Source organism: Chrysoperla carnea, chromosome 4 (genome assembly GCF_905475395.1).
Source record: "Chrysoperla carnea chromosome 4, inChrCarn1.1, whole genome shotgun sequence".
Taxonomy (NCBI): domain Eukaryota; kingdom Metazoa; phylum Arthropoda; class Insecta; order Neuroptera; family Chrysopidae; genus Chrysoperla; species Chrysoperla carnea.
In genome coordinates, this window is record NC_058340.1 from 63,429,034 (window position 1) to 63,454,075 (window position 25,042).

The 25,042-nt window shown below is 28.1% G+C and overlaps 1 protein-coding gene across 1 annotated transcript in view; it reads left to right on the forward strand.

The window, feature by feature from the left end:
• Positions 1 to 3,756: 3,756 nt before the first annotated feature.
• Positions 3,757 to 25,042, forward strand: part of LOC123298850 (lutropin-choriogonadotropic hormone receptor) — a 150,672-nt gene continuing 129,386 nt past the window's right edge. The window contains exons 1-2 of the mRNA XM_044880945.1: positions 3,757 to 3,834; positions 4,242 to 4,366. Of these exons, the coding sequence (XP_044736880.1) occupies positions 3,757 to 3,834; positions 4,242 to 4,366 (203 nt within the window). The remainder of the gene's footprint in view (positions 3,835 to 4,241; positions 4,367 to 25,042) is intronic.

The window sequence follows — 25,042 nt, forward strand, 5'->3', positions numbered from 1 at the left end:
CATGTATATTGTTGAAAGTAGGTATAATACAATTTGGGAAAATTTTGTAGGCGAATTTAGTCGCAGAGAAGGTAAATTTAACTATTACACACCTTTTTTTTGATTCTTCGGGTATTTTTTTCCATACTTTTGATTGTCCGAATGTTTCTTTCTAAAACCCTTTTGCCAATTGCAAGCTTTATACATATCGTGTTTCAATGTCTGATTCTATCATAGAAATCAAAGATGTTCACTGAAAAAAGCCTAAAGAGCTTTTTCTAAAGATAGAAAACGCATTTTTTCGATGTGTGTGAAACCTGAAACCGAATATTTTCCCTCATTTTAGTCTACTTGTTACGCTTTCTTGCCTTAACCGCTGTACCAATTTTCGGATAAGAAATAGATGGGATCTTAAAAAAGGATATAGGGTACTTTTTGACGCGACAATAAAATTGAAAGGAGTGAAATAGGGGATGAAAGTTTGTATGGGTTTGTATGGTAACTAATCATTTCTTAGGGGCTAGGTTAGTCACAGTTTTATAGCTTATAGATCTATTTTAATATCTAAATCATAATTCCCCGAAAATAAGAAGAACACCCCTTAAACAAACATTTTCTCTTTTATATCCGCTAGAATGGAGGGTTTCCTATTCGACGCGTAATAAAGGACAATTAACAGAAAACTTCGAAAAATTTTATGATATAAGTCACAACCTCTCAAAAGCGCCAAAAGCACCTCCCAAAGATACCTTTTTTCTTCTATATATGCTAAACCAAGTATTAATTTGGTTAACATTTCACTTAGTGAATTTATTGAAATGAATCATTATCGTGTAAGATGCAGCGGGAATACACTCCGCCTGAGTCATCACTATATGCAATTTTACGACAGAAAGTGTTTGGTTTGAGTAAAACAAGTTCAGATAGAAAATTTGCATGTTGAAGTACTTGCAAGAGCGTGTAATCGAGAAAAGCTAGACTTTCTAATTTAGGGGGCTAGAAATGGAGCACATTTCTGTCTGTAAGTGATTCTTTCACTTTTATATGTTAGGTTTAACTGTACTCAGAATAATGTTTATTATCAACAATTTGAAAAATATGATACCAGGTTGCTTAGGGAGCCCTTAGCAGGGCCGGATTTAAATTTCTGCCGCCCTGGGGCTCTTTAGAAAATGCCGCCCTATGACTGAAATTTTATTTTAATAGTTTTGATATCTTATTTTAAAAAAAATAGAATAACTAATTAATTGCAGAAAATTTATTATGTATTACATATTATTTATTACTGTTCTTTTAAATTAAAATTAATTAGTATTATTTGATAATTCTCCAATTTTAGGAAAATTCATTGATCAATTAAAGTTTCTGTTATCAAAAAGACATACATAATTTGAAAATATTTTTAATTCTTCAAAAAAAGTATATTAATTTATCAATTCCAGAAAATAAAAATATGAAATTTTATTTTTGCAAACCTTTATGGAAATAAATTAATTAAACTATTTTAATAGTTTTCACTTAAATTTCCCATATTATAATATACAAAATTTTGATTTGATACATAATGCATAAATTATATTTCTTGAAAAATAAAATGTTTATTTAAAAGATTTAGTTAATTATATATTGTATAGAAAATATTTTCTCACATTCCAAATTTTGCCGCCCTAGAAAATTTGCCGCCCTGGGCACTAGCCCCGACTGCCCCTAGTGTAAATCCACCACTGGCCCTTAGGCAATAAGTCTACTACTTAACTTAGAAGGCGAATACTTTAAATGCCTCAGATGGGCAAGCAATCAAGTGCCCATTACATTAAAAAATGAACACTTTCGGTTTATCTATTGATATCCGGCTGTTCAATACACACGACTTGGCAGGCGAATAGACGGCGTATCTGAGGTTTATCGAACTATATAAATCTTGCTTGCTACATAAAACAGAGCAAACTACGTGAAAATGTTGTTTAGTTGATCGTTGTTAGTCAATTGATTGTATGTCTAGTCGAATGATTATTTTTCCAAATTTGCGAATGCTACGGTTTGAATATATGATAATATTCAGTACATAGAAAATTGTATGTTGTGTATAGTCAGTTCTCTGAGAGAACGCGTGGTTTAAATCTATGGAAGTTGAAGTAAGTAAACTGTATAGGTATATCTATATTGATCAGAAAGAGAAAGAATATTTTATAATATAACAACACTACAAATTTATAATATATATATAGATAGATTGGAGAAAGGAAAATGTGTATATGAAGACTGTTTTAGATCAGTTCTCATTTTAATTTATAATTGATGAGTGGTCTACAAATTCACTAATTTCCAAAAAAATTTCCAATAAAATCGAATTAAATTTGCCTGTGTTATCAAAAAAATAAAATTTTTTAACTTTATGACGTCATCAGAATCCAAAAAATTTAATTTTGTTCTATCACATCAAAATTTTATCCAATTTTGATAAACCAAGGATGTAATCCTACTAATTTTGGGCCATACTTTTCAAATTTGTGATCAAAATTAACCTAGCTCTAATAGGTTTCAAGAATGTGGAGTCCTGGTTCCGGAATTAGGCAAATAAGTAAAAGCTAGCCAATAATTGACATTACAGCTGAAAAGAATGACCCAAAATTAGTGGGTTTCAAAACAAATTTCAGTAAGATCGGATCAAATTTGCTTGTGTTATCAAAAAAATAAAATTTTTAACTTTATGACGTCATCAGAATTCAAAAAATTCAATTTTGCTCTATCACACTCCAATTTTATCCAATTTGGATAAACAAAGGATGTAATCCTACTAAATTTGGGCCATACTTTTCAAATTTGTGATCAAAATTAACCTAACTCTAATAGGTTTCAAGAATGTGGAGTCCTGGTTCCGGAATTAGGCAAATAAGTAAAAGCTAGCCAATAATTGACATTACAGCTGAACAGAATGACCCAAAATTAGTGGGTTTCAAAAAAATTCCAATAATATCGGATCAAATTTGCCCGTGTTATCAAAAAAATAAAATTTTTTAACTTTATGACGTCATCAGAATCCAAAAAACTCAAATTAGCTCTATCACATCCTAATTTTATCCAATTTTGATAAACCAAGCATGTTATTCAACTAAATTTGGGTGATACTTTTCAAATTTGTGACCGTAGGTACTGGTGACCGAATTTGATGTTTTGAGCGAAAATTTATAGAATTATTTTTAAAATGGATTATAATTGCGATATCTTATTGCGGTAAAGTCCTAATAAATGTAAATATTTTTAGGATTATATATAAGAGTGACATATTCTTCTCTATGAATGTAAGTTGTGGAAAACAACTCGCAAGGGGCGTTCAGACGTTTATCAACGGATGCCTGAGGTGCATCCTATGGTTATGGTGGCCGCAGTTTGGTACTAAGTAATGAGGGGTTATGGAATAGAGAAGGTGAAATACTTGTTGATAGGAGAATCACCACCGTAGAAGTGGAGAATGGGTGAGCTTTTACTTCATCGAAACGAAGAGAACAATATAGGTGAAATGTCGAGGATAAAATGAGAAAAGAAGGTGGAAAGAACGGTCCACAGATTAAGACCCCGGTTAAGAACCAAGTCAGAAATGGCGACTGATCGTAAATGACCAATAATCCACCTGGAAGTTTCAGGCCTCTAAGGTAAGAATTTCGTTTGATGTTGATTACTTTTAAAATGAGTATAATGTGAACAAGCCTTTATAGATTTTGTACAGCAGGTTTATGTAGAATTGTTATGTGCTAGTTGATGTTGTATATATACATTATGAAAGTGGTGCGCGTTCTGTTCTGGTGCGATGTAGGACTTTGCGGAGAAGAAGGCTTGGTTGGTGTTTTTAGTCAAGTCAGTCAGCAGTAGTAGTGAAATCATCAAACTGGAGTGAGAGTGAGCACATACCGCACGACTAATAAGAGCGTTCACAATTTAGTGATCCGCGAAGCACCTTCGCGAGGTGCGCTGTCCAAAAGGACAGCATGAGATTATTATTATCAACGTTGTCACATCAGTGTAGTTGTTATAATATAGCATCTGTTATCTTCATCCTTTTATATTATTGTGTTACCATGGTAATCACAGTTACCTTGACAACAATATCATCATCATCTGCAGCTTCAATTACGACAACATCTCCAGCATCCGTTGTTATTTTACCAACAACATTAATTACACCGTCATCTTCTTCAAATCAAAATAATAATAATAATAATCATAATCATAAAAATTATAATAACAATAACAATAATAATGAGGATTATTTACATTGTGTCGAAACAACAATACAATGTAAATGTAGCACCGATTTATTGGAAGTTACATGCCGTGATGGTGGTCTAACGTCAGTTCCAACGTCATTGCCTCCAACATTACTCAAATTGTGAGTTTTATACCCAAAATAATTCCAAAATTGTTTAAGTTAAGATGTACAAATTTAACCCGCTTTGTTTTTGTTTTTGTTAATCTTGAATGTTGCCTCTTAGTACGGCGGCTTAGTGAAGCTTCGCTTCGGATTTCCCATATCTTAATCTCCTCAAATTATTCGTACCCCTAAGAGTTTTTTTGGTAAATAAACAAATGAGATTCATTAAGAGTTGTTTTTTGACAAAAAACGTTCATCATCAGTTTTTCTTAAAATTGACGATTTTCGGGTTATAAACAGTGGAAAAAACATAAAAATGGCAATTTTCAAGGCTGAAAACAGTGCCAAAAAATTAAATTTTTCATCATTCCAAATTTGCAAACCATATTTCATAAAACCCCGAGTTTAGAGTTTACTTCATTCTAAAGCTTTGATTTGTAACGAAAATTAGGCTCAATCAACGAAAAATTCTTTTTCGTTTTCGTCACAAAAATTGCCATAATTTAACAGAACTTGAATAATTAAAAAAAAGTATGTCTTGTCGTATAGTTATTGTTTTTATCTGCGCTTCCACCATTATTTTGGTTTTAAAAAACAAAATTCATTTCTTAATCTGTTTTGCAGCCTTGCATAAAGCCATTTTTACAGGTTTTTAAACAGTAACCCGGTAATAAATCAAAAATAATCAAGTTAATGAAAAAATAATTTAAAAAAATTAAAAATCGACTTAAAATAATTGACGGCACACTAAAAACATTTCGTAACACTAAAGAAAAATTACTGAAGACAAATTTGTGTATATTAGAATAAGCGAAATTTGGAGTGAAATACCATTTAGCCGCCGTACTAATTTCGCATAGATATTCTCCAAACTACTACAATGACCGGTGTTCAATTATTACATTCATAAAAATAACTAGTTTTTTTAATATCACACAATATTTTTATTTATGTAATAAAATGCATGTGGTTTTTCATAATATAAGTAAACATGTCTGTTACAACTTTACAAAATCGAAAATAATTTACCAATTGTTTATCTTAAAATAATATGGTTTTTGTAATTCTATAATATTACAAAATTCTTATAATGGTTATCCGCAAATATAAACAATTAAATCCATCATGGATTTTTTGTAATTTATATATTTAGGTCAATTTTTGCAAAAAAGCAAAACAAAACAAAAACTTTGTTATCAAAACACCCAAAATAATTTAATAATTTCCTATATTTGTAATTTAATATTATTACAAATCTGCAATTTGCTAATATTTTATTTTGTATTCAGGTCAATTTATAATTCAAAACATTCGATTTTCATTTGTTTATTAAATAAACAAAAAATTTATTTCTTTATTCTGCATTAATATTGATAATTTATTTTAATTAAGTCTTGCAATACTTAAATGTAAGAAAAGCCTTTAAAACGTTAAAATTAAACTTTTATCATTGTTTTAAGGTAGTACTATCGGTAATAGACTTTGCATTCAGAATTTAATGAAACTTGGCATAGTTGTCCATTATTATATCATAATTAACCAGTTAAATTTTTAGGGGCCTCAAAGAACTGAAAAAAATATATTTTAAAGATATTTTAACATTGATCCTTTTTGGAAATCACAGATTTTATTCTATTTCACAAGACTCGACGTTCAGATTTTCAGTTCTCTGAAGGCCCATAAAAATTTAACTGGTTAATTATGATATAATAATGGACAACTATGCCAAGTTTCAGTAAATTCTGAATTCAAAGTCTATTACCCATGGTACTACCTTAAATAAACATAGAATAGATAGTAATTCTAAATTACATAAAATTATATTACTAAATGATTTTCGTTTTATGGTAAATAAGAAAAAACTCGGATCCACTATTCTTTTAATTCTCGAATTATAATTTTGTATTAATTTACTATTTTCAAGTGTTTTGAAAATAAAACGTGGTACAATAAATAAAATTAATTTGTTAATTTTTATTACAAATTATTTAAAATAAAAATCATAAACAATTTTACAGATTTGACTTTAATTCAGGTCAATTTACAAAACATTTCTCTGTAAAGAAAAAAAACAAAATAGCCTGAATGTATAAAATGTTCTTTTATTAAATTTCTTATAGAAATTTATTGTTTTCATCTCGAGAATCGAATCAACATTTTTTGCGATATAATTATAGTATTTTTATTAGTATATTTTATTCAATAATAAATCCGTAAAAAGAAAAAAGGGACACGATTATATGAAAAAAAAATCACGGCCTACAAAGATTCATTTTTATTTGTCAGGTTAAAAGTTGAAATCTACCAAAATTTCAGAAAAGTAAATCTTGATCTATTTTTCAATGAAGAAAATATATGCCTATATCAAAAATTCGACCTTAGAGTTGGCATAACTTAAAATTGACGAGGTTAGGTCTTTAGGTTCAAGATCAACAGATTAATAATGTATATCAAAATGTAATAAGTATATCAAAAATTTAAAAAAATCAACTGAAACCATCTTTTCTATAATAACAGTACGGTATCCTTCGATAATTGAGCCAATATTACTACTTCAATTTTCTTTTATCAATCCTACAAAAGTAGCTAAAATCTCATGAAATTTTGATCTCAATATCGGATTCACGAGTGTAATTGAAAGTATAGAAATTTGATTTTTCAAAAATAGTTTTGTAATAATCGAATGAATACACCTTAGCCTCATTGAGCGATTTTGATAGTGATAAAACTTATGAATTTGTCATTTCGGAAGCGATATGCAAACCACGTTGATAGCACTACTTCTTCTTCTCCGATCAATGAAGTTAAGGAACATTGGACCCAATTAGTACTTGGATGGGAGACCTCTTGGAAACCCTGTGTGTTGTTGCTTTTTTATTATTTATAATAGTTTTTTTTTAGCTACGTTAATAATTACAATTTATAAATTATGAAATTTTAATTATTCATACTGTCGACAGTCCCTATGATTGACTATCTTTTTTTTCTGAGTAAGAAAGTTATGGGGCACATTTTAAAGGGTCGTATCCATCGCGTTTTGTTTTTTTTTAAGCTATGCTTATGTAGGTAGAAGAGATCTATTAACAGAAATAAATATTAACATACAATAGATTTAGAATTTAAATTAATCAACAATTTACAAACGAATTAACAAATTTTTATTTAATTTATTTAACTGACCATCTATTATACTTGATTGATTGATTAATTATTTTTTAATTATTTTACTACAATGCTCCAAAAACAGTAAATGTTGAAATCAATAATACAAAAATATGACCGTGGGCACATACATAAAATTGCAGTGGCTGTGGAACACATTTAAGTTATAGAGCCCATAAAACCTGAAGAAAGAATCGCCTCAGCAGCAGCCTGAATTTCTTGAACCAATTAGAACTGTTCAAAATCTGTACAAAAAATTTAACGTTGACTGATTTTAACTCTAAGGGATCATCATATTTTTATTCACATAAGTCAATTTTCTCAAAGAAAAACCGTAGGAACATTTAGGAACTATCAGGTCCGTGTAATAGATAGTTATTGATAATGAATTGCATACAAAATTGCGGAAAGTTTGCTATTGTTGAAGGAGTTGAAAATTTTAAAGCAATTATAGAAAAACAAAAACACTTTTCTTCGAATCATGATTTTTAACCTGAATTTTCTTTATCTTCAAACTTATCTTAATTAAAATCCTCAAAAATTGGACCCAAATAATCATGGAAATTATGCTTCATTATGAGTACACGGTCTATATATTTCGTTTTCTACTCAGAAAATACTAGCGTTCCTTTGTATAGTTCCTTTGTTATATTTTATTTAACACCCGACGGGAAAAGTCACATTCGTCTTATAAGTGCTACTGAATATCAGAGAAATCGATACATTGTTTTTCGTAAACTGTTTTTGTTGTATATATACGTAAAGTGTGTTATTTGTTTTGAATTTCATTAGGATACTTTCTATCGAAATTATCGTGTTTGTGCTTTTATAGCTGTTGTATTTTAATCTCAAACATCACTCTTTTAATGCGGTATTCGCTCCGTGCATGAGTTTTATTTCGGAGAGCTTCGATAGTAACGACACACTTCTTTATTAATATAATTGTATGGATGGACATATAAGTCTTTGGATTGTATATAAAAATCTTCTTACAAAGTCGCGTAAAAAATACGGTATCCATAGAGATAGGGGACTGAGTCACTTGAAGAATTCACGAAAGAATTAAGAAATTGTATTAAAAAGTTAAGTTTGAAAGAATTTTATGAATACAAAAAATTAAATTAAAATATAAAAGTGGTTCAAAACCGTTCAGGTGAACAGCACATGGCTTACGGCTATAAATAAATGCAAAATCTAAACTTAATAATATAATAATGCGAATTCTTTTTTGTGTTTAAATTTATACCTATGTGATGAAAATATGTTTAAATTAAATAAAAATATTATTTTAAAATTTTATCTTAAGAAGTCAAAAGTTCATTATATTCCTTCTTGAACTAGGATAATTACATTTGAAGACGGTAGAATCATAGTAATCCAAGTAACATTTTTATAACTGTGAGAAAATAAAGAAAATGTGTTACAAGTTCATAAAAATAAATATTAACTAACAATTCTATTAAATTATTTTTATTTAAAAGAATGGGTATAATATTCGCTTGTATACATTAAGAAAAAAGAGGTTCAGATTTCTTGGGGAAAATATGACAAATGGTATTTGAATAAGTGTGGGATGGAAGAATTATGAAGAATTACGTTTTTTCCATCATCGCCCAAAATCGTTAGTGTAAGAAAATGATACTTGGATCACTATAGTTCTACCATCGTCAATAGACTAGGTGATATAGAAGTAGTCGCTCTTAGATGTATTTAGATTAAATTTAATATACTTTTTATTTACACGCCAAAGTTATTTTTGATGGACAATGGTTGTATCTAGCGCCTCAGGCACATTGGGTCCCTATGCCATACACCAAGCACAATGACTTGCTTTAGGTGTACAAAAAATCTTCAATCTTATTCTATTCTTTCCCGTACGCCTCCAATTTTCAAGCCGCGGTGACCTTTATTATTTCATGAAAAACAGAGATCTGGTGGAAGCGTCGGGAAAATCGGCGTCAATTTCAACTTTATTTTTTTCATTTATTTTTTCCTATGTACCTATATAATAAAGATTTGATTTGATAACAATTTAATTCACTTCAAATTGACAGCGTCCATATAAACTAATCTATAAAGAATTGTTCAACCATTAGTAGAAGTACTCTTGATTAAAGTGATACTCGACTTCGTTATTGTCTTATCCAATAAAATCTCCTCAAAGGATAATTTATAGAGAAACTATCTATATATAGCCAATAATAATCTTTGATTAATGTGGTTTTCAACAAATTATTTTGGATTGCACACTTAATAATATCAAGTGTTTTATAAATAATATAACAAATAACTTGGATACTTTAACAATAAAAAAACCACTTCTCTGATGGCTTCTTAATTATGTCGAAAGTTCATTTATTATATAGCTTTGATAAAAGTTTTACTGTTTTCAATGTTAAAATTGTGGAGACATCAAGTTATGAGCGTGACTGCCCATAACGCGAGTGTTGACGGGTTATAAAAATAGAGAAATAATGATTTTGAGCTTTAAAAAAACTTTTACTTCTATTGTTTTAAAATTTGTCTCCATAATATTTAAACAAAATATAAAGAAGTACACCTATTAAGAAAATTTAGAACCAATAATAACAATAACCAATAATGATCTTTGATTATAGTGATTTCTAACAAATTATTTTGATTGCACTTAATAATATCAAATGTTGGTAAATAAGATTATAACCACCAGTAAATATGACCTTTAGAGGCAAAATCTTAGACCATTAAGTTACATATAGACTAATCGTCAAACGATTTTAACCGTGCTAACATCTGAGGTAATTGCTTAGGTCAAAAAGCGAAAAAGTTCAGTGAAATCAACGTGTTTTATGTAAAAAATTTTGTGTAAATGTCCTTATATTCAATGTATATTTTTTTGATCAATGATCCTAGCTGACCCAAGCACTTACCTCAGATGTTGGCACACCTCTCACTGTACGGGAACATATGCTACTATGTACTATAATTTCAATGGCAAAACTAATAATTTTCTTATGAAATAAATTATTGCATATAAGTTTTTTGCTCAAACTGTCATTTACAACGCTCCAATGTGACTGTAAATTTATTTGGTTCGAATATTTCATATTTATCGAAGCTCTAAATAGTTTCAAAAGATGCTCGTTTAGATAGATAACATTGTAGACAAAAAATTTATGGTTTTAATTTTCAGGTTGCACATAATGACTTTGTATCAGAAAGCTAATCGTACTGAAGAACGAAAACAATAGTAATAAAATTTTATTAAGATTAAAATAATAAGTTTCAATAATATTATTTTATTGTATACCAGAGTGATACCCATCCGCTTCGATGGGTTTAAAAGTAAAGATTGATAAAGATTGCTCTTGCTTATCCCCTTTCTATAACACTCGAAATAATGGTAAGGATTGTTTTACACAGCTAAAATATATGTATGGTTTTCTATTTTTTTAAATGTATAATAGTCGTAATTATTCATTGAGAAAATTTTCTTTTGTTACCCAATGAGTAAATAATTTGTACAGGAACGCGTGTTTTTCTAATTTTTTTAAAATTATAGTTTATTGATAAAACTACGTTTAAACGAATTTTTGACTCATTGCATAAAAAGTCGTAATGTATACGCCGTAGCCTCATTTCAAAGAAATGATAAATGATTTATCGTTATCTTCCCGGATGCGGTACTGGAATAATTAAATTACCCTAGTAAATATAAAACATAGTAAAAACACTCTTAAACAATTAATTTTTACAAGTACAAAAACAATCATAAAAATTTCATTTTTCAATTTATCATCATTTTCAAAAATTTTGTATTTTATCAAAAAATAATAGCGTTCAATTTCTCTTGTCATAACAATTCATTTTTACTTGATTTTAAATTATAATGACAAGAAAAATTGATAAGAAGAAATAAACAAGACGCTTTAATAATATTGTTCTTGAGAGAAGTATACTCACACTCCTAGAATCTTTCGAATAATTCGAAAAATATTTGAAATTGTTATGTGATATTATAAGCGTTGTATATTTTTGTAGTAAGGATAATAACGATTTGTATATTAAAATAATTACCTAAAGCTAATAATTCTACTTGAAATATTCTCATATTTCGTTTATTTTTACAAACTTTATTTGCTCATTTTGTTTGATTATGGTGGAAACGATGTGAATTTAAAAATTCGATTTTCAAGTCAAAAAAGCAAAAACCTACTCATTCCGACAACCGGTGTCTATAAATGCAACTTCGATGGCAGGGTTAAAATGGGTTCTAGAACTGTTTATTAAATTGATGGATATTAATAAACCATAGTAAATTATAACTATACTATTCAAAGGTATGAATAAATTGTCTAAAACAAAATAGTCCTCTCTATAAATGACCTATTCATTTTATTGACCACTTTCTTGTTTTTAAGATATTAGACATTTTATTTTTAATTTTATACTTTACTTTATGGTTGACGGCATTAGCGATTTTACCAATATTGCCATTAGAACAACAAAGTGAAAATCAACTTTGAAAAACGCTCATAGAACCTTGGAAACTTTATTTTTGACTTTTCACATCCGAACACACAATGATTATTTTAAAACCTCATTATTTAAATCGATAGAGGATTTCGTTTCTAATTTCTTGGTTGATATTCGTCAAATTAAATTTTTTTTGATAATAATTGATAACCAAAGAATTGAAAGCCCTTTTAAGCATCGCTTGTATTGATGATCTCTTGAAATCTTTTCAAAAATTTATTTTAAAAACACAAATTAAAATTCTATATAAAATCAAATAAATGTAAATCAAAAAACTTATAATTTTTATAATAATTTTGACAAAACTTTTATTTATATTAAACCGCAACAACACAATGAAATTAATTCTATTAAAAAGTTTTTGAAGGAGCAAAATAAAAGCAGAATCAAGTGATTCTCTACATTTTACACACAACATATATAGTAGACAAGACGAAAACATCGCACTCGAATGGAAAAATATCTTTATTATGTGTCATATTTTTTTCCTATATTCATTGAAATTTAAAACTTTATAATGTAAAAAAGGTTTACCCTTACGGATTTTGACCGTCGGAGAATGAATTTTCATCGGAAATACCAATACCTGAATCAATTATGATTAGTTTTGGCGTAACATCTAAGTCTACGTGCGTCTCTACGTACGTATTTACGAACCTCGCATAAGTTATCAACAGTAGAATGTTGAAATTTGGGACTTGGTATATTCAAAAAAATTAGATTTTCTTTTGATTCTCTCATGAATGTGCTGAATAAAAAAGGAATTGGGCAAATGTTTTCGCACGAATGAGAAGTTTTCGTCTTATCTATAAGAAGAAAATCTACATAAATATCAGTTTGACAAACAAAAATTTTTATTCGACTGAATAATATATGTGTGATATTATTATCATCTTTTTTTTTTGTCAGCTCATCGAAAACTTTCTCAGTTTTTTTTCCACTTCTCGGTATAAAACTTATTTTCACAGAAACTTATTATTTCTTTTTTTATCTATTGTGTTATCCTGTTGTGTTTCTGTTTTTTGTCTGTCTATGCCGGATTATCCAAATGAAATCAAATAGTAGTGTTTTTCTGAAGTGATGAACCTCTTCAAGTATTTTATTAATAGAATTGTTGTTTTTATGTCAATTAATTTATAAATTTTTTTTTCTGGGTTTGTTTATGCTATAAACAAAGTTGGAATATCTGATATTAACTGATTTGTACTAAGTCGAATACAGAATTTATATCTATAAAGAGCCAGATGCACCGAATTTCGATCGTACCCTAGAAATTACAGGACGCAACGGTAGTTTTACGAATTATGCGATCTATTAATTTAAACAAATTCGTCGGTTGAAGAAACTCATGCATTTAAAAAAAATAATAGTAACTCTTTGTAAATATTTGAGCATCTTCTTAGTAAAAAACTGAGTGTTTCCATCGCTATTCAAAATATTGTGGTCAATCACTTTGAAGAGACAATTACTTAAGAGTTAGAAAAAAGAAAAATCGTACTTTCTCGAAAATTAATCTTTTTACAATTGTTTTTATTATGAATGAATTTTGTTTAGCTTTAATATTTTACATCGAAGTTATATTTATTGCCTATATAAATTTATAAGTATTATTGATTGATTGATTTAAAAAAATCAATTTCTATCAATATTAAACTTTAAAAAAAGTATTGATTATGTGAAATGAATTTGAATTCTGATACAGGTCATTATGCAAACCAAACTTTTAACTAAGAATTTTTATGAATAAATTTTGATAAAAATGGATTCCAGAAACTCAATATTGAAGGCACTTGGTATAAAAAATGCGCGAACCTTAAAATACTTTTTAAGGTCTTTTTACTGGACATGACCCAAAAATGTTTTAAAGAAAAATTTAGCAAATAATTAGGAATAAAGTTTTCTTTGGTAAAAATCTTCTGAGTTAAGTTTAGAATCTATATTTCTTTACCCAAAAAGTCTGTTATTGAACGACTTTAAATTTACTTCAAAAGCTTTTGTATTTTTTTCGTAGCGTCTTTTTGCATTTCTGTTACTTTTGAGTAAGATGAACATGTAGAAAAAAAATTTTCTTTTAATTTTTCCTACATCATAGACGGTTTCTGATTAAAGCCAACTAGTATAAAATCTGCAGAAAATTAAAAGAATCTCTTTTGAAAATTTCTTTTGATCAGAATTACCCAAATCTGATTTCTGATTTTTGTAAAATTCACCCAAGAGTTAGAATATTTATAAAATTGACAACTCACTTTTTTGAGGTAAAATTTTTGATATTATATTATAACAGCATTTTTTAGTAAATTTGTCTATATTGATCTTAAAAAATATTTTCATAATAATTATTAAAATATTTTAAAATAAAAATTGATTCTGCGCTAAAATTATGTTAATTTAGTTTTGTGAGTAGGTTTTAGATTAAAAATTTATAAATATTAAAATTTTTGTTGACTAATATGGAATGTTAATTAAATTTATTGATTTTTATTATAGTAATTATGTGTATAAAACGTTAATATTTAATTATAAACTAATAATTATGATATAAATTATGATTACATTATATTTATACACTTTATACTTACAAAAAGAAAATATTCTGTTTTTTTTTATTAAATAAATTAAATGCCTTTACATACTCATTGAAGTTTGGTGTTTTAATAATAATTTTATGAATAGATGATATATATTTTAGTCTAGGAGTTCAGTCTTTCACTTATTCCCTTTTCCTAACATTTTTTAACTGTTAAATAGTCATAATTCATTGACTATATCAGAAAAGAAGGCTATGAATTTCGATAAAACTGAGTATATAAGGTAATTTGGAATTACAAAAATCTGGTGCATTTGATGACTGGTCGAATAGTTTTTGAGATACGGACTAAAATCGATCCAAATAATGCGATATTTCAGAAACTCTGCATCCAATCATTAAATTAACCTGATTTTTATACTTTTTGGGTCCAAATTACCCCATCCACTGAGTTTCATCAATTCCAAAAAAAATTTTTTTTGGCGATTTTCTCGATTTTTTCAAAGGGTTTTTTCAAAGGTTTTTTCACCCTTAAAAAAATTGCAAAAAATCGAGAAATTTTTTTTATCTCCAAGTTCGATAAAACTCAGTATATAAGGTAATTTTGACCCAAAAATTACAAAAATCGGGTGCATTTGATGACTGGTCGAATAGTTTTTGAGATACGGACTAAAATCGATCCAAATATTGCGATATCTCAGAAACTTTGCATCCAATCATTAAATTAACCTGATTTTTATACTTTTTGGGTCAAAATTACCCCATCCACTGAGTTTCGTCAAATTCCAAAAAAATTTTTTTTTGCAATTTTCTCGATTTTTTTCAAAGGGGTACTTATAAAAATTGCAAAAAATCGAGAAATTTTTGTATCTCCAATTTCGATAAAACTCAGTATATAAAGTAATTTTGATCCAAAAAGTACAAAAATCGGTTGCATTTAAAAACTATATAGCTTCAAAACCATTGCTTCAAATATTTCGTACATCGATGAAATATAGTTTCAGATTTTCGATTTATAAAGAAGCATTCATATCATACCGCTTGGGAGAAGAATGATTATTGTAAATATTGTATATTAAAAAAACATTGGTAACATACATTATAACATACGTTGATCTATACTTAAATCTATAAAATTATTAACAAGCCAGTATACAAAATTCGCATCCAATTTTGAGCCCCTTAGGAGGTGAATTTCAAAAATCCCTTCTTAGTGCTCACTTACGTTGTTTATGATACGTATTGATTAAGGCAATTAATTGAGACCGATAAATTACGATTTAAAACAAAATTTATTCGTATTATCTGAATTTAAGCAGATATTTTCCTTGAAAATGAGAGTATATTGAAAATTGATTCTCATACTATAATTACCAAATGACGACAATTATTATAAACACAAAATTCTATGGTAAAGTTTTAATACAAAACAATAATAAATCATTATATAAAACACTTATATAATATCAGGCTTGTATACTAGTATTAACAAGTGGAAATAAACAATTGACTGAGTCAATTGTTGAAAAACCATGTATAGACAGTGTTGATTACTCTATTACATCACACATACATACATGTAACACATACATAACTTATATTGTCATATAATACATACTATACAATTTGCGCTTTCACGGAAAATATTTCAAGCAAAAGTTGTTAATTTTTTTATAAGGAACATTTTTTACATTTATACTTTTGTTCTATGTCTAACGGTTTACAAGATGGGAAGACCCAATTGACCTATGTTTCTCATTTACGAACTCGACCTCACTTTTTACGTCCTAAGCAAGCTATACAAATTTCAGCTTGATATCTCTTTTCGTTTTTGAGTAATCGTGATGACAGACGGACAGACGACAGACAGCCGGAAATAGACCAATTCGGTGATTTTATGAACACCTATACTAAAATTTTGTTCATAGCATCAATATTTTTAAGCGTTACAAACTTGGGACTAAACTTAGTATACCTTGGTATATTTTATATACATGGTATAAAATTGTACATACATAATAAATGGTATATAACCCTTAAAATTTAATAATAATTAATACTGTATGACACAAGTTTTGCACGATCATGCGTTTTAATTTAATAAATAATATAATTATTAATTTTATTTAATTAAATTTGATATATTGTTTATTTAAAAGTGTTTATTTTAGGATTTAATTGTTTCGTATATATTTAATATTTATATAACAAAAATTTATTAATTTTATTCAAATAGAAGTAATTAAAAGTAATATCTATTTCCTTTCGAGTACATATAGATAACAGGTAAATTAAAGTGCTGGGAAAAACTTGTGAGTGTTTAATGGAATATAATTTTTTTTTTTTGGTATGTTGCATTAGAAAGAATCTGTATACCTCAAAGCTGTCTTTCATTCTCATACATAATCAAATGGAATAATAACAAAAGCCTGATAGCTTTATTAAAAAAGCTATACAATTCTAAATAAGCAATTGAAGAATTTTTTGATGGTAGTTAGAGAAAATTCTCGCGTTTGGAAATTTTAATATTTGCAATGGCACGCTTCATGACAACTTTTTTGGAAGACGTGACCAAGCGACCAAAAATACCTCCTAGAGTCTAGTTTGCCGTTTTTATTCCAAAAAGTGAAACTTCCGGTCAAAAATGGCACGATTTATGGAATACTAGACAGAATCCTTCTAATCTGACGTCGGATTCTTACTCAGCGACAAAATACATAGCAGATGACAATTTAAAGCCAAAATAAGCATTCCAAAATAATTTTCTGCTACATATGCCCCCCACTGGGATCCTATGCCACCCTATGACTACGTATAGTGGGCTGAATGTTCCTTGGGGTACTATAAACACGCTACAAAAAGTTTCATTCAAATCTGTGCTGTTTCCCTTTTCCAATATCGACTAATTTACTTTTTTCGGACTTGTTAACTCTTTTATATGGATTTTTGGGGTCTTATTGTAGTCTGGTTAAAGGCATCGGGTCTTTTCTGTGTAGATATAGATGATTCATGTTAGTAGCTACAATTTCTCTTTCCAGTTTTACTTTAACAGTAGTTGGATACTGCCTTTGGTAATCGTGTCATCGTTTGGGAACCTCTGGTTTTGAGTAGTAAAAGTAATAAGTAGTAAAAAATTTTAATTTTTCAATATGTTACCAAAAGAAGAAAAGTTTTGTCAATATTTTTTTCACTGTATCTAAATAAATATTTTGTTTCTAATATTGTTTGAAAAAATACATATCCGGAATTATAGAAACAAAAGTTAAATTTAGTTCGTTGCATAAAAGTTTTAAAATCAGTTGCATAAGAAGTTTAAAAAGCTTTGTATATATATGATATTTTCGTTGTCCCACGTGTGACATCGAATATTCGATATATGAAATGATGATGAAATGTATTGGATATGTTTCTTTGTACTTTTGTCTTATTTCTATGAAAAAATTTCACATTAAACTTTTTTTACAATATCAATGACATATATATGTTTATTAAAATCTGTAAAACCTTTTTTAGTGAGTCACTTTTCACTTACCTGTAATATACAAACAGGAAAATCGCATCGCATATAAAACTATTCATTAAAAAATTAAAACTTTCCTTATTTCCTCTGCGAAAAAATAATCCGCTTTGTAAATACGTGTATCATTTTATAAAGGTGTCCTTATGATTCTTTAATTTATTTTGCATAGACAGAAAGTTTGTAAACTATCGAAGAAGTGATGAGACGCTCCATTCATGAGTATTTTCAGTAGTTGCCAATAATTGAAAACCAAAAGTTTTCTCGATGTTTTGGAATTTGCTATTACTTTAAACAATTCGAAATGGCAAGAAAATACATTTTGTAGTCGACCTTAATGAAAATGAAGTTTCTAGGCTATTTTGACCCAAAAATAATGAAAATACTTTTACTTAACTTGAATCTCGCGAAAGTTTAGAGAAGAACCGATGTGCTGTATCTTGTAAACGATAAATTTGACGTTAAAATAGACTGGATGTGAACTCTTATTGTTCTAAAGTAAATTTTGTCTTTGATTTTAATAAAAATGAAGTTTCTTGGGTTATTTGACCCCAAAATGAATTAAGTGGTTTTCAAAATAGTACATCAAGATTTCGGATTCTGACCATTATCAATGGTAGCGCTTACGAAACTTTTCCTCTCAACAACATCTATTCAATTTCTTTGGAAGCACTCTCACCTTTGTAAGAGATTGCTCTTACATATGAAAATGTAGATATCTAAAATACGAAATAAAACCAAAAGAACTATATTTGAGAATTTATTCCGCAATTATTTTGAGTACAAACAACAGGCGTTGCTAAGGTAATGTTTGTATACAAAGCAAAGTCGTATCTATCGAATGTACATACATTCGATAGAAACGCAATTACAATGTCATTACATTACCTCCCCGGCCAGAAAAAAAAATGTGTGGGAACGAACTAAGAATAATTTGAATTTTGGTTTCCAGACATTTTTCTGAATGAAAAACAACAAATCAAAAAAAGAAAATTTTGATTTTAATTTGTGTGATTATTCGTAGTTAGGGGAAACCCACAAAAAAAAAATGGCCTTGCGGTGAAGTACAAGTTCTGACAATAGAAAATGTTAGAAATTGGTTTGTTAAAAATATGGTGATATTATCAAAAATATCAAAAATTTTGAAAACCAATTTTAATCACTTTCTAATTACATTTTCTAATTACAATGAAGAAATACTTAAGAGTCTGTAAATTCTTCACTGTTGTACTTCATTGATGATTTGATGATGTTGAAGAAGAAATCGAGATGATAACGGGCAATGTATGTTGACAGGAGTTGAAAGAGCCACAGAAGTCATGAAACAACTCACCAAACCTAGACGAAAAGATGGGTGCTACGTAAAAAGCTCTTTATGGATGTTAAGCTTAACAAGTCTAAGTTTAAGGGAGGGATTCAGTTCATCATTTGAATTAAATTTATAGATCGAATTTGAGTCATCTTTTGAAGATAGTGAAATTTTATTAATTTTCGGTAAATTATGCGAAAAGTTTTCACTGTCTTCGTTACAACGAATATCGATTGTATATTCGTCTATGAAATTCAAATAATGAAAATTTCGATTTAATAAATCTTCATTTTTAGAATTAATAGCATTGGATAAAGAATTTAAATTGGTCTGAATATAAAAATTTCGATTCGAAACGAAACTATGAAATTTTTTGATTCCAAAGACCATCGCTAATAATTCTTGAGAACATTTATCAAACCTCTGTTCAGTGTCAGTCATTTTCCTTGATGCGAACGATAAAGGTTTCCAAGTACCTTCAATTTTTTGTTTTAAAGTAACATTCAGTCCTGTAGGGGAGGAATTTGTTATTAAACAAGTTTTAGCATTCGAAAGTGGATGCGCTAATTTCGGCGCATTTAATAACTTTTGTTTAATTAAATGAAAAGTCGAAAGTTGTTGTGCATTCAAGGAAAAATACTTCACTGAGTTTTGACTGTATTTGAGAAGTTGATTCAATGGAGCCAAAATTTCCCAGCAATTCGGAATGAACCGATTGAACAGATTAATTTTCCCCAAAAAATTTTGAAGAGATTTAGGGGTGTTCGGAATTGGGGAATTTGAAATTGATTCAACGATAGAAGGAGATGGAGAAATTCCTTCAGAATCAATTTGATAATTCAAATAATTTAATTTTGAAACGCTAAAAATAGATTTCGATGAATTTATTTGAATTTTCGCTCCTTTGAGAATCTCAAAGACAGTTTTAAGGTGTTGCTTGTGGTGAGCATCAGTTTCGCTAAAAATCAGTAAAGTGTCGCGTGAGATGAAAACAAAATTGAAATCTTTAAAAAGTTCTGCCATAAATTTAAAGTTTGATTGTGGAAAATTTTGTAAATTAGGGGGAACAAATAAAAATTCAAAATTTCCAAAACTGGTATTTATGGCAGTTTTTTCGATATCACTTTCTAAGATAGGTATATGGTAAGAAGGACTCTGCAAATTCAATTTTGTAAAGACCTTTTTACCATGTAATTTAGTTCGTAAATCGTTTAAATTATTTGAAATTGGGGACTTGTCAGGTAATGTTATCGAATTCAGTTTACGATAATCACCAGATATATGAAAAGAACCATCAGGGTTTTTCTTCATATATAAAGGTGAAGACCATTTCTTTGAAAACGATTGCCTACAAATTCCCAAATCCAATAAGTTCGAGAAATAATTTTTTGCAGCAACGAGTTCGTCGTGTCCGAGATTACGAGAGTTCGAAAATATCGGACCTGAACTCGTGACAATACGATGTCGAAAAGTATATTTCGAGTTATTCTGAGAAAGTGATTTTTGTCGCGAAATATTTGAATCAGTTATTAATTTAGTATATGATTTGAATTTTTTGTTTTTGGTGGATTTTTTAGTAAACAGAGGACACTCACCATTAGCAAGATGATTTTCACTGTTTGAACTTTTCGATCTGTCAACATTATTTGGGTATTTATGTGTTTTTTGCTTGAAATATGATTTTTTTATGTGATGTTTACTTTCATCTTTATTTAAATTGTTATTTTTGTTATCTAAAATTGGAAGAGAACAATTGTTATTCGTTGGATGAATAATATTGTGAATTTTATTCGCAAACTTGACAATATTTTTCAGTTCAACGTCATCTCCAAGAGTGACGAGTTGAATTTGAATTTGCGTGTCAAGCTTGAGCAAATAATATTCACGAATGAATTTGTCAGGTAAATTTAATCCAGAAGCTAGAAACATCATAGTATTGTATAGAGATTCTGGACAGTCAAAATCGTTTTGGTTCAGTGAAAGGAATTTTTGGAGACGTTCTTGATAAGAAAGTCCAAATGTTTCCAAACAAGTATTTTTGAAAGCTAAATACTTATTTCGTTCAGGGGGATTTACTATGATTTCTCTAACACGATGAATGAATGGTTTTGGAATTAAGCAAGATATAATACTTCGTAAGTTCATCATTAATATTTCCAATTTTAAATGACATTTCCAGTTGTGCGAACCAAAACTGGATGTCATCCGCCAGAAAATCGGGAAATTTTGGTAATGACGAACCTTCGAAATAAGAATTTATTATATTTCCACTTCTCGTTGACATTCTGTAATCAAGATTTTTGCATACAAATCTTGAAAAACAAAGTCAACAAATGTCAAAATAATTGATAAAATGTCAAAATTTTTTCAATTATTCAAAGCGTAAAAATATAATAAAAAGCAAGCAAAGAAAATAATAAATATGTTGTACATATCTTTTTTGACTTTGGACGATGCACCAAATTGTAAGAGATTGCTCTTACATATGAAAATGTAGATATCTAAAATACGAAATAAAACCAAAAGAACTATATTTGAGAATTTATTCCGCAATTATTTTGAGTACAAACAACAGGCGTTGCTAAGGTAATGTTTGTATACAAAGCAAAGTCGTATCTATCGAATGTACATACATTCGATAGAAACGCAATTACAATGTCATTACACCTTCAATATTTTACAAACTTTCTTTACAATTGTGAATAAAATAATAAATAAATTATAAAATTAAAAAAAAAACTTTCTATTTTAATACAACGATGAAATTTAAATTATATATTTTATTAATCATAACTGCAATTTTACCTGAAGGTTTCAATGATCTTTTTTTTTTATTTTTTTTTTCATACTTTTTGTTATAACATATAATTAAAAAATTCTGTGTTACAGTAAAAAAAAAAATATATATATTACATTATTAAAAAAACATTACACTTACGACCTTTTGTATGCCAATTCATGCAAATGATTAATGGTGATGAAAAATATGGGTTCGCTCTGTTTTTTTGTTTTTTAAATTCAACTACGGCTGAATAAAATGATGTGTTTTTAATAACGAATAAATTTAATTTATATGATGATGTATTCGGGCGATTTTTTTTTATAATGAAGAACCATTTATTATAAATACAGTGCAATTTTTATAAACTAAAATTAGTTTAATTGGAATCTTTAGTAGGTAATCGATCGGAATTTTGCCCGAAAAATTACTCGAGACTTAAACACCAATCATTTTCATTGACATTTATTTCGAAATAAATATAACGATTCGAAATTGCTTAAGGTGATATAATCGTTATTGTCAAGTTATATTTGTGATAACAGTGTGCAATACTTAGACATTATATCTAACCATATACTCAATACAAACGGACAACTGCAAATATTTAATTTTTTTTTGTGTTAATCCTTTTAACAAGATGAGCAAGAACCGTTTTCTTGGTACCAAAAAAATCAATACGTCGTTTTAGAAAAAAATGGCAAGAAATGTTTTCGAGATATTTAGAAAAGTCACCATTTTTTTTAATATTTGGTATACCTTCAGCATGCCAATTATGTACATTTTGATTGTTTCATTCCACAGGCGAAATATTTTCGAGATATTTAGAAAAGTCTCAACTTTTTTTAAACTCGGTATACCGTCATTCGTGGAAAGACTTCTTCCAGGAAAGGTCATTTCACGATTGAACTGCCTTAAAAAAAGATTATCCATTTTATCTTGAATTTGAAATACATTTTAAAAAGAATCTGGAACCTGATCTTCATAGACCTTTGTTTATCATTTATCGCCCTAACATGTCTATTTTTAGAAGTAAATATGAACGAAAATTACCGAAGTAAGATAAAAATATTGTTTGTATGAATCCCAACAAATTGACGTGAGTTGCGTCAGTTTCATTAAATTGAAAATTTTAATTAGAACCTTTTAAAAATCGTGTTGTTAATGATGGCGCATAGATTATTTGTTGCATTATAAACCAACAATTTTTTTTTTTTGTAAACCTAATATTTATTTATAAATTAGATTGCACGCGAGAATCTCTTATTAAAATTACTTAAGTGTGTATTTTATATACGTAAGTAATAAAATCAAACTATACCGGGTGGACTAGTAATTATTACTACCTTAAAGACGACGTTCCCAAAAAAAATTGAGTGTATGAAAATATTTGAGACATTCGTTTCATATTTTGAGGGTGGTTTTTGTTAGAACTTGGCAAAATTAGACGAAAATTTGGAGTAAAATTTTTTGGTACATACCATAGTTTTTGAAATATTAATGCTTAAATATTTAGAAAAGTCACTAATAGAAGAAATTAACACAAATGCCATTCATTTCATCAATTTAAGGATGTATGAGCATGACAACAATGTTTGATTTAAAGGCTCAAAATTTGTTTGTAGGTAGTCTTTTACTCAAAGAATATGTGGTTGAAATTTCAGCTTAGGTATCCGTGCAAATTTTTAAGAAAAAAGTCATTAAAAATCGATATAAAATACATTGGCTCTTATGGAGGAATCTCAAAAAACGACATATTTTGGAAGTCTGATAATTTTCATTTGGAATGAATGAAAACAAATTTAAAAAAAACTTTTTAATAGAAAGTAAACATATTAGCAATGAATTAGAAAAGAAAAAAACTAAGTGTCTCGGTCCATATAAGGGATGTAAGAGCAGGGTAGATTAAGGGTTGAAATTATTTCTATTTTATTTTCAACTTTGATGATGAATTTTGTTATAACTTCATAAATGTAGACGAAAAATAAGAATAAAATTTTTCGATATGTGTCTTGGTTTTCGAAATATCGAAAGCTAAATAATTAAACAAAATTTTCAATTTTCGATATTTTGAAAATTAAGCCAGATATCGAAAAATTTTATTCTTACTTTTCGTCTTATATCGTCAAGTAATAATATAAATTTATCATCAAAATTGAAAATATCTATTTTTAAATTTGTGCCCCCACTACCATGCTCATACATCCTTAAATATACTTTATGAAAAAAAAGATTGCCGCTTGATGTAATTTTCTTGGTAGGAAAATATTTGTCATGCTTTTTACTAATGAATATCAGTTTTAAAAATTTATCTTAAAAGAAAAAATAAAATATTCCTTTAAAAACCCTTCAAAATAGGATTTACATGTTAAAAACGCAAACTTTAACAGATCAAATCTATATAAATTTAACATCGTAAGGGGTTTTAAAAAATTTACCAGCTTCGTAAAGGGCATCTATGAGATTGCGCAAATACACGATTTAAAGTTGATCAAAAGAAAACATGATTCTTAAAAAGCTCTTAATCTTGATGTCTTCGAAGGAACTCCAACTGAACCAAAATTGTTATAATTATGTGATAGACTAACTTATTAACTTTTATATTTGAATGAGAGCAATAATTTACGGTGGTAATAACTCCTGATCCACCCGATATAAGCAAATGATTTTTTAATTTTGTAAGATATTTCTCTAACGATGATTTATCTTAATGTGTGAACATTAAAGTTAATAATAATTTATTTCTAAATTAATACCTTTTTAAAGTAAAAAAAATTATTTTATAAATTAACGGTACATATTTAATTTTTGTAAAGAATAACCAAGGAATTTCCTTTAATTAATTTTTTGTTGGAAATCATTCATAGAATAGATAACATTACTTA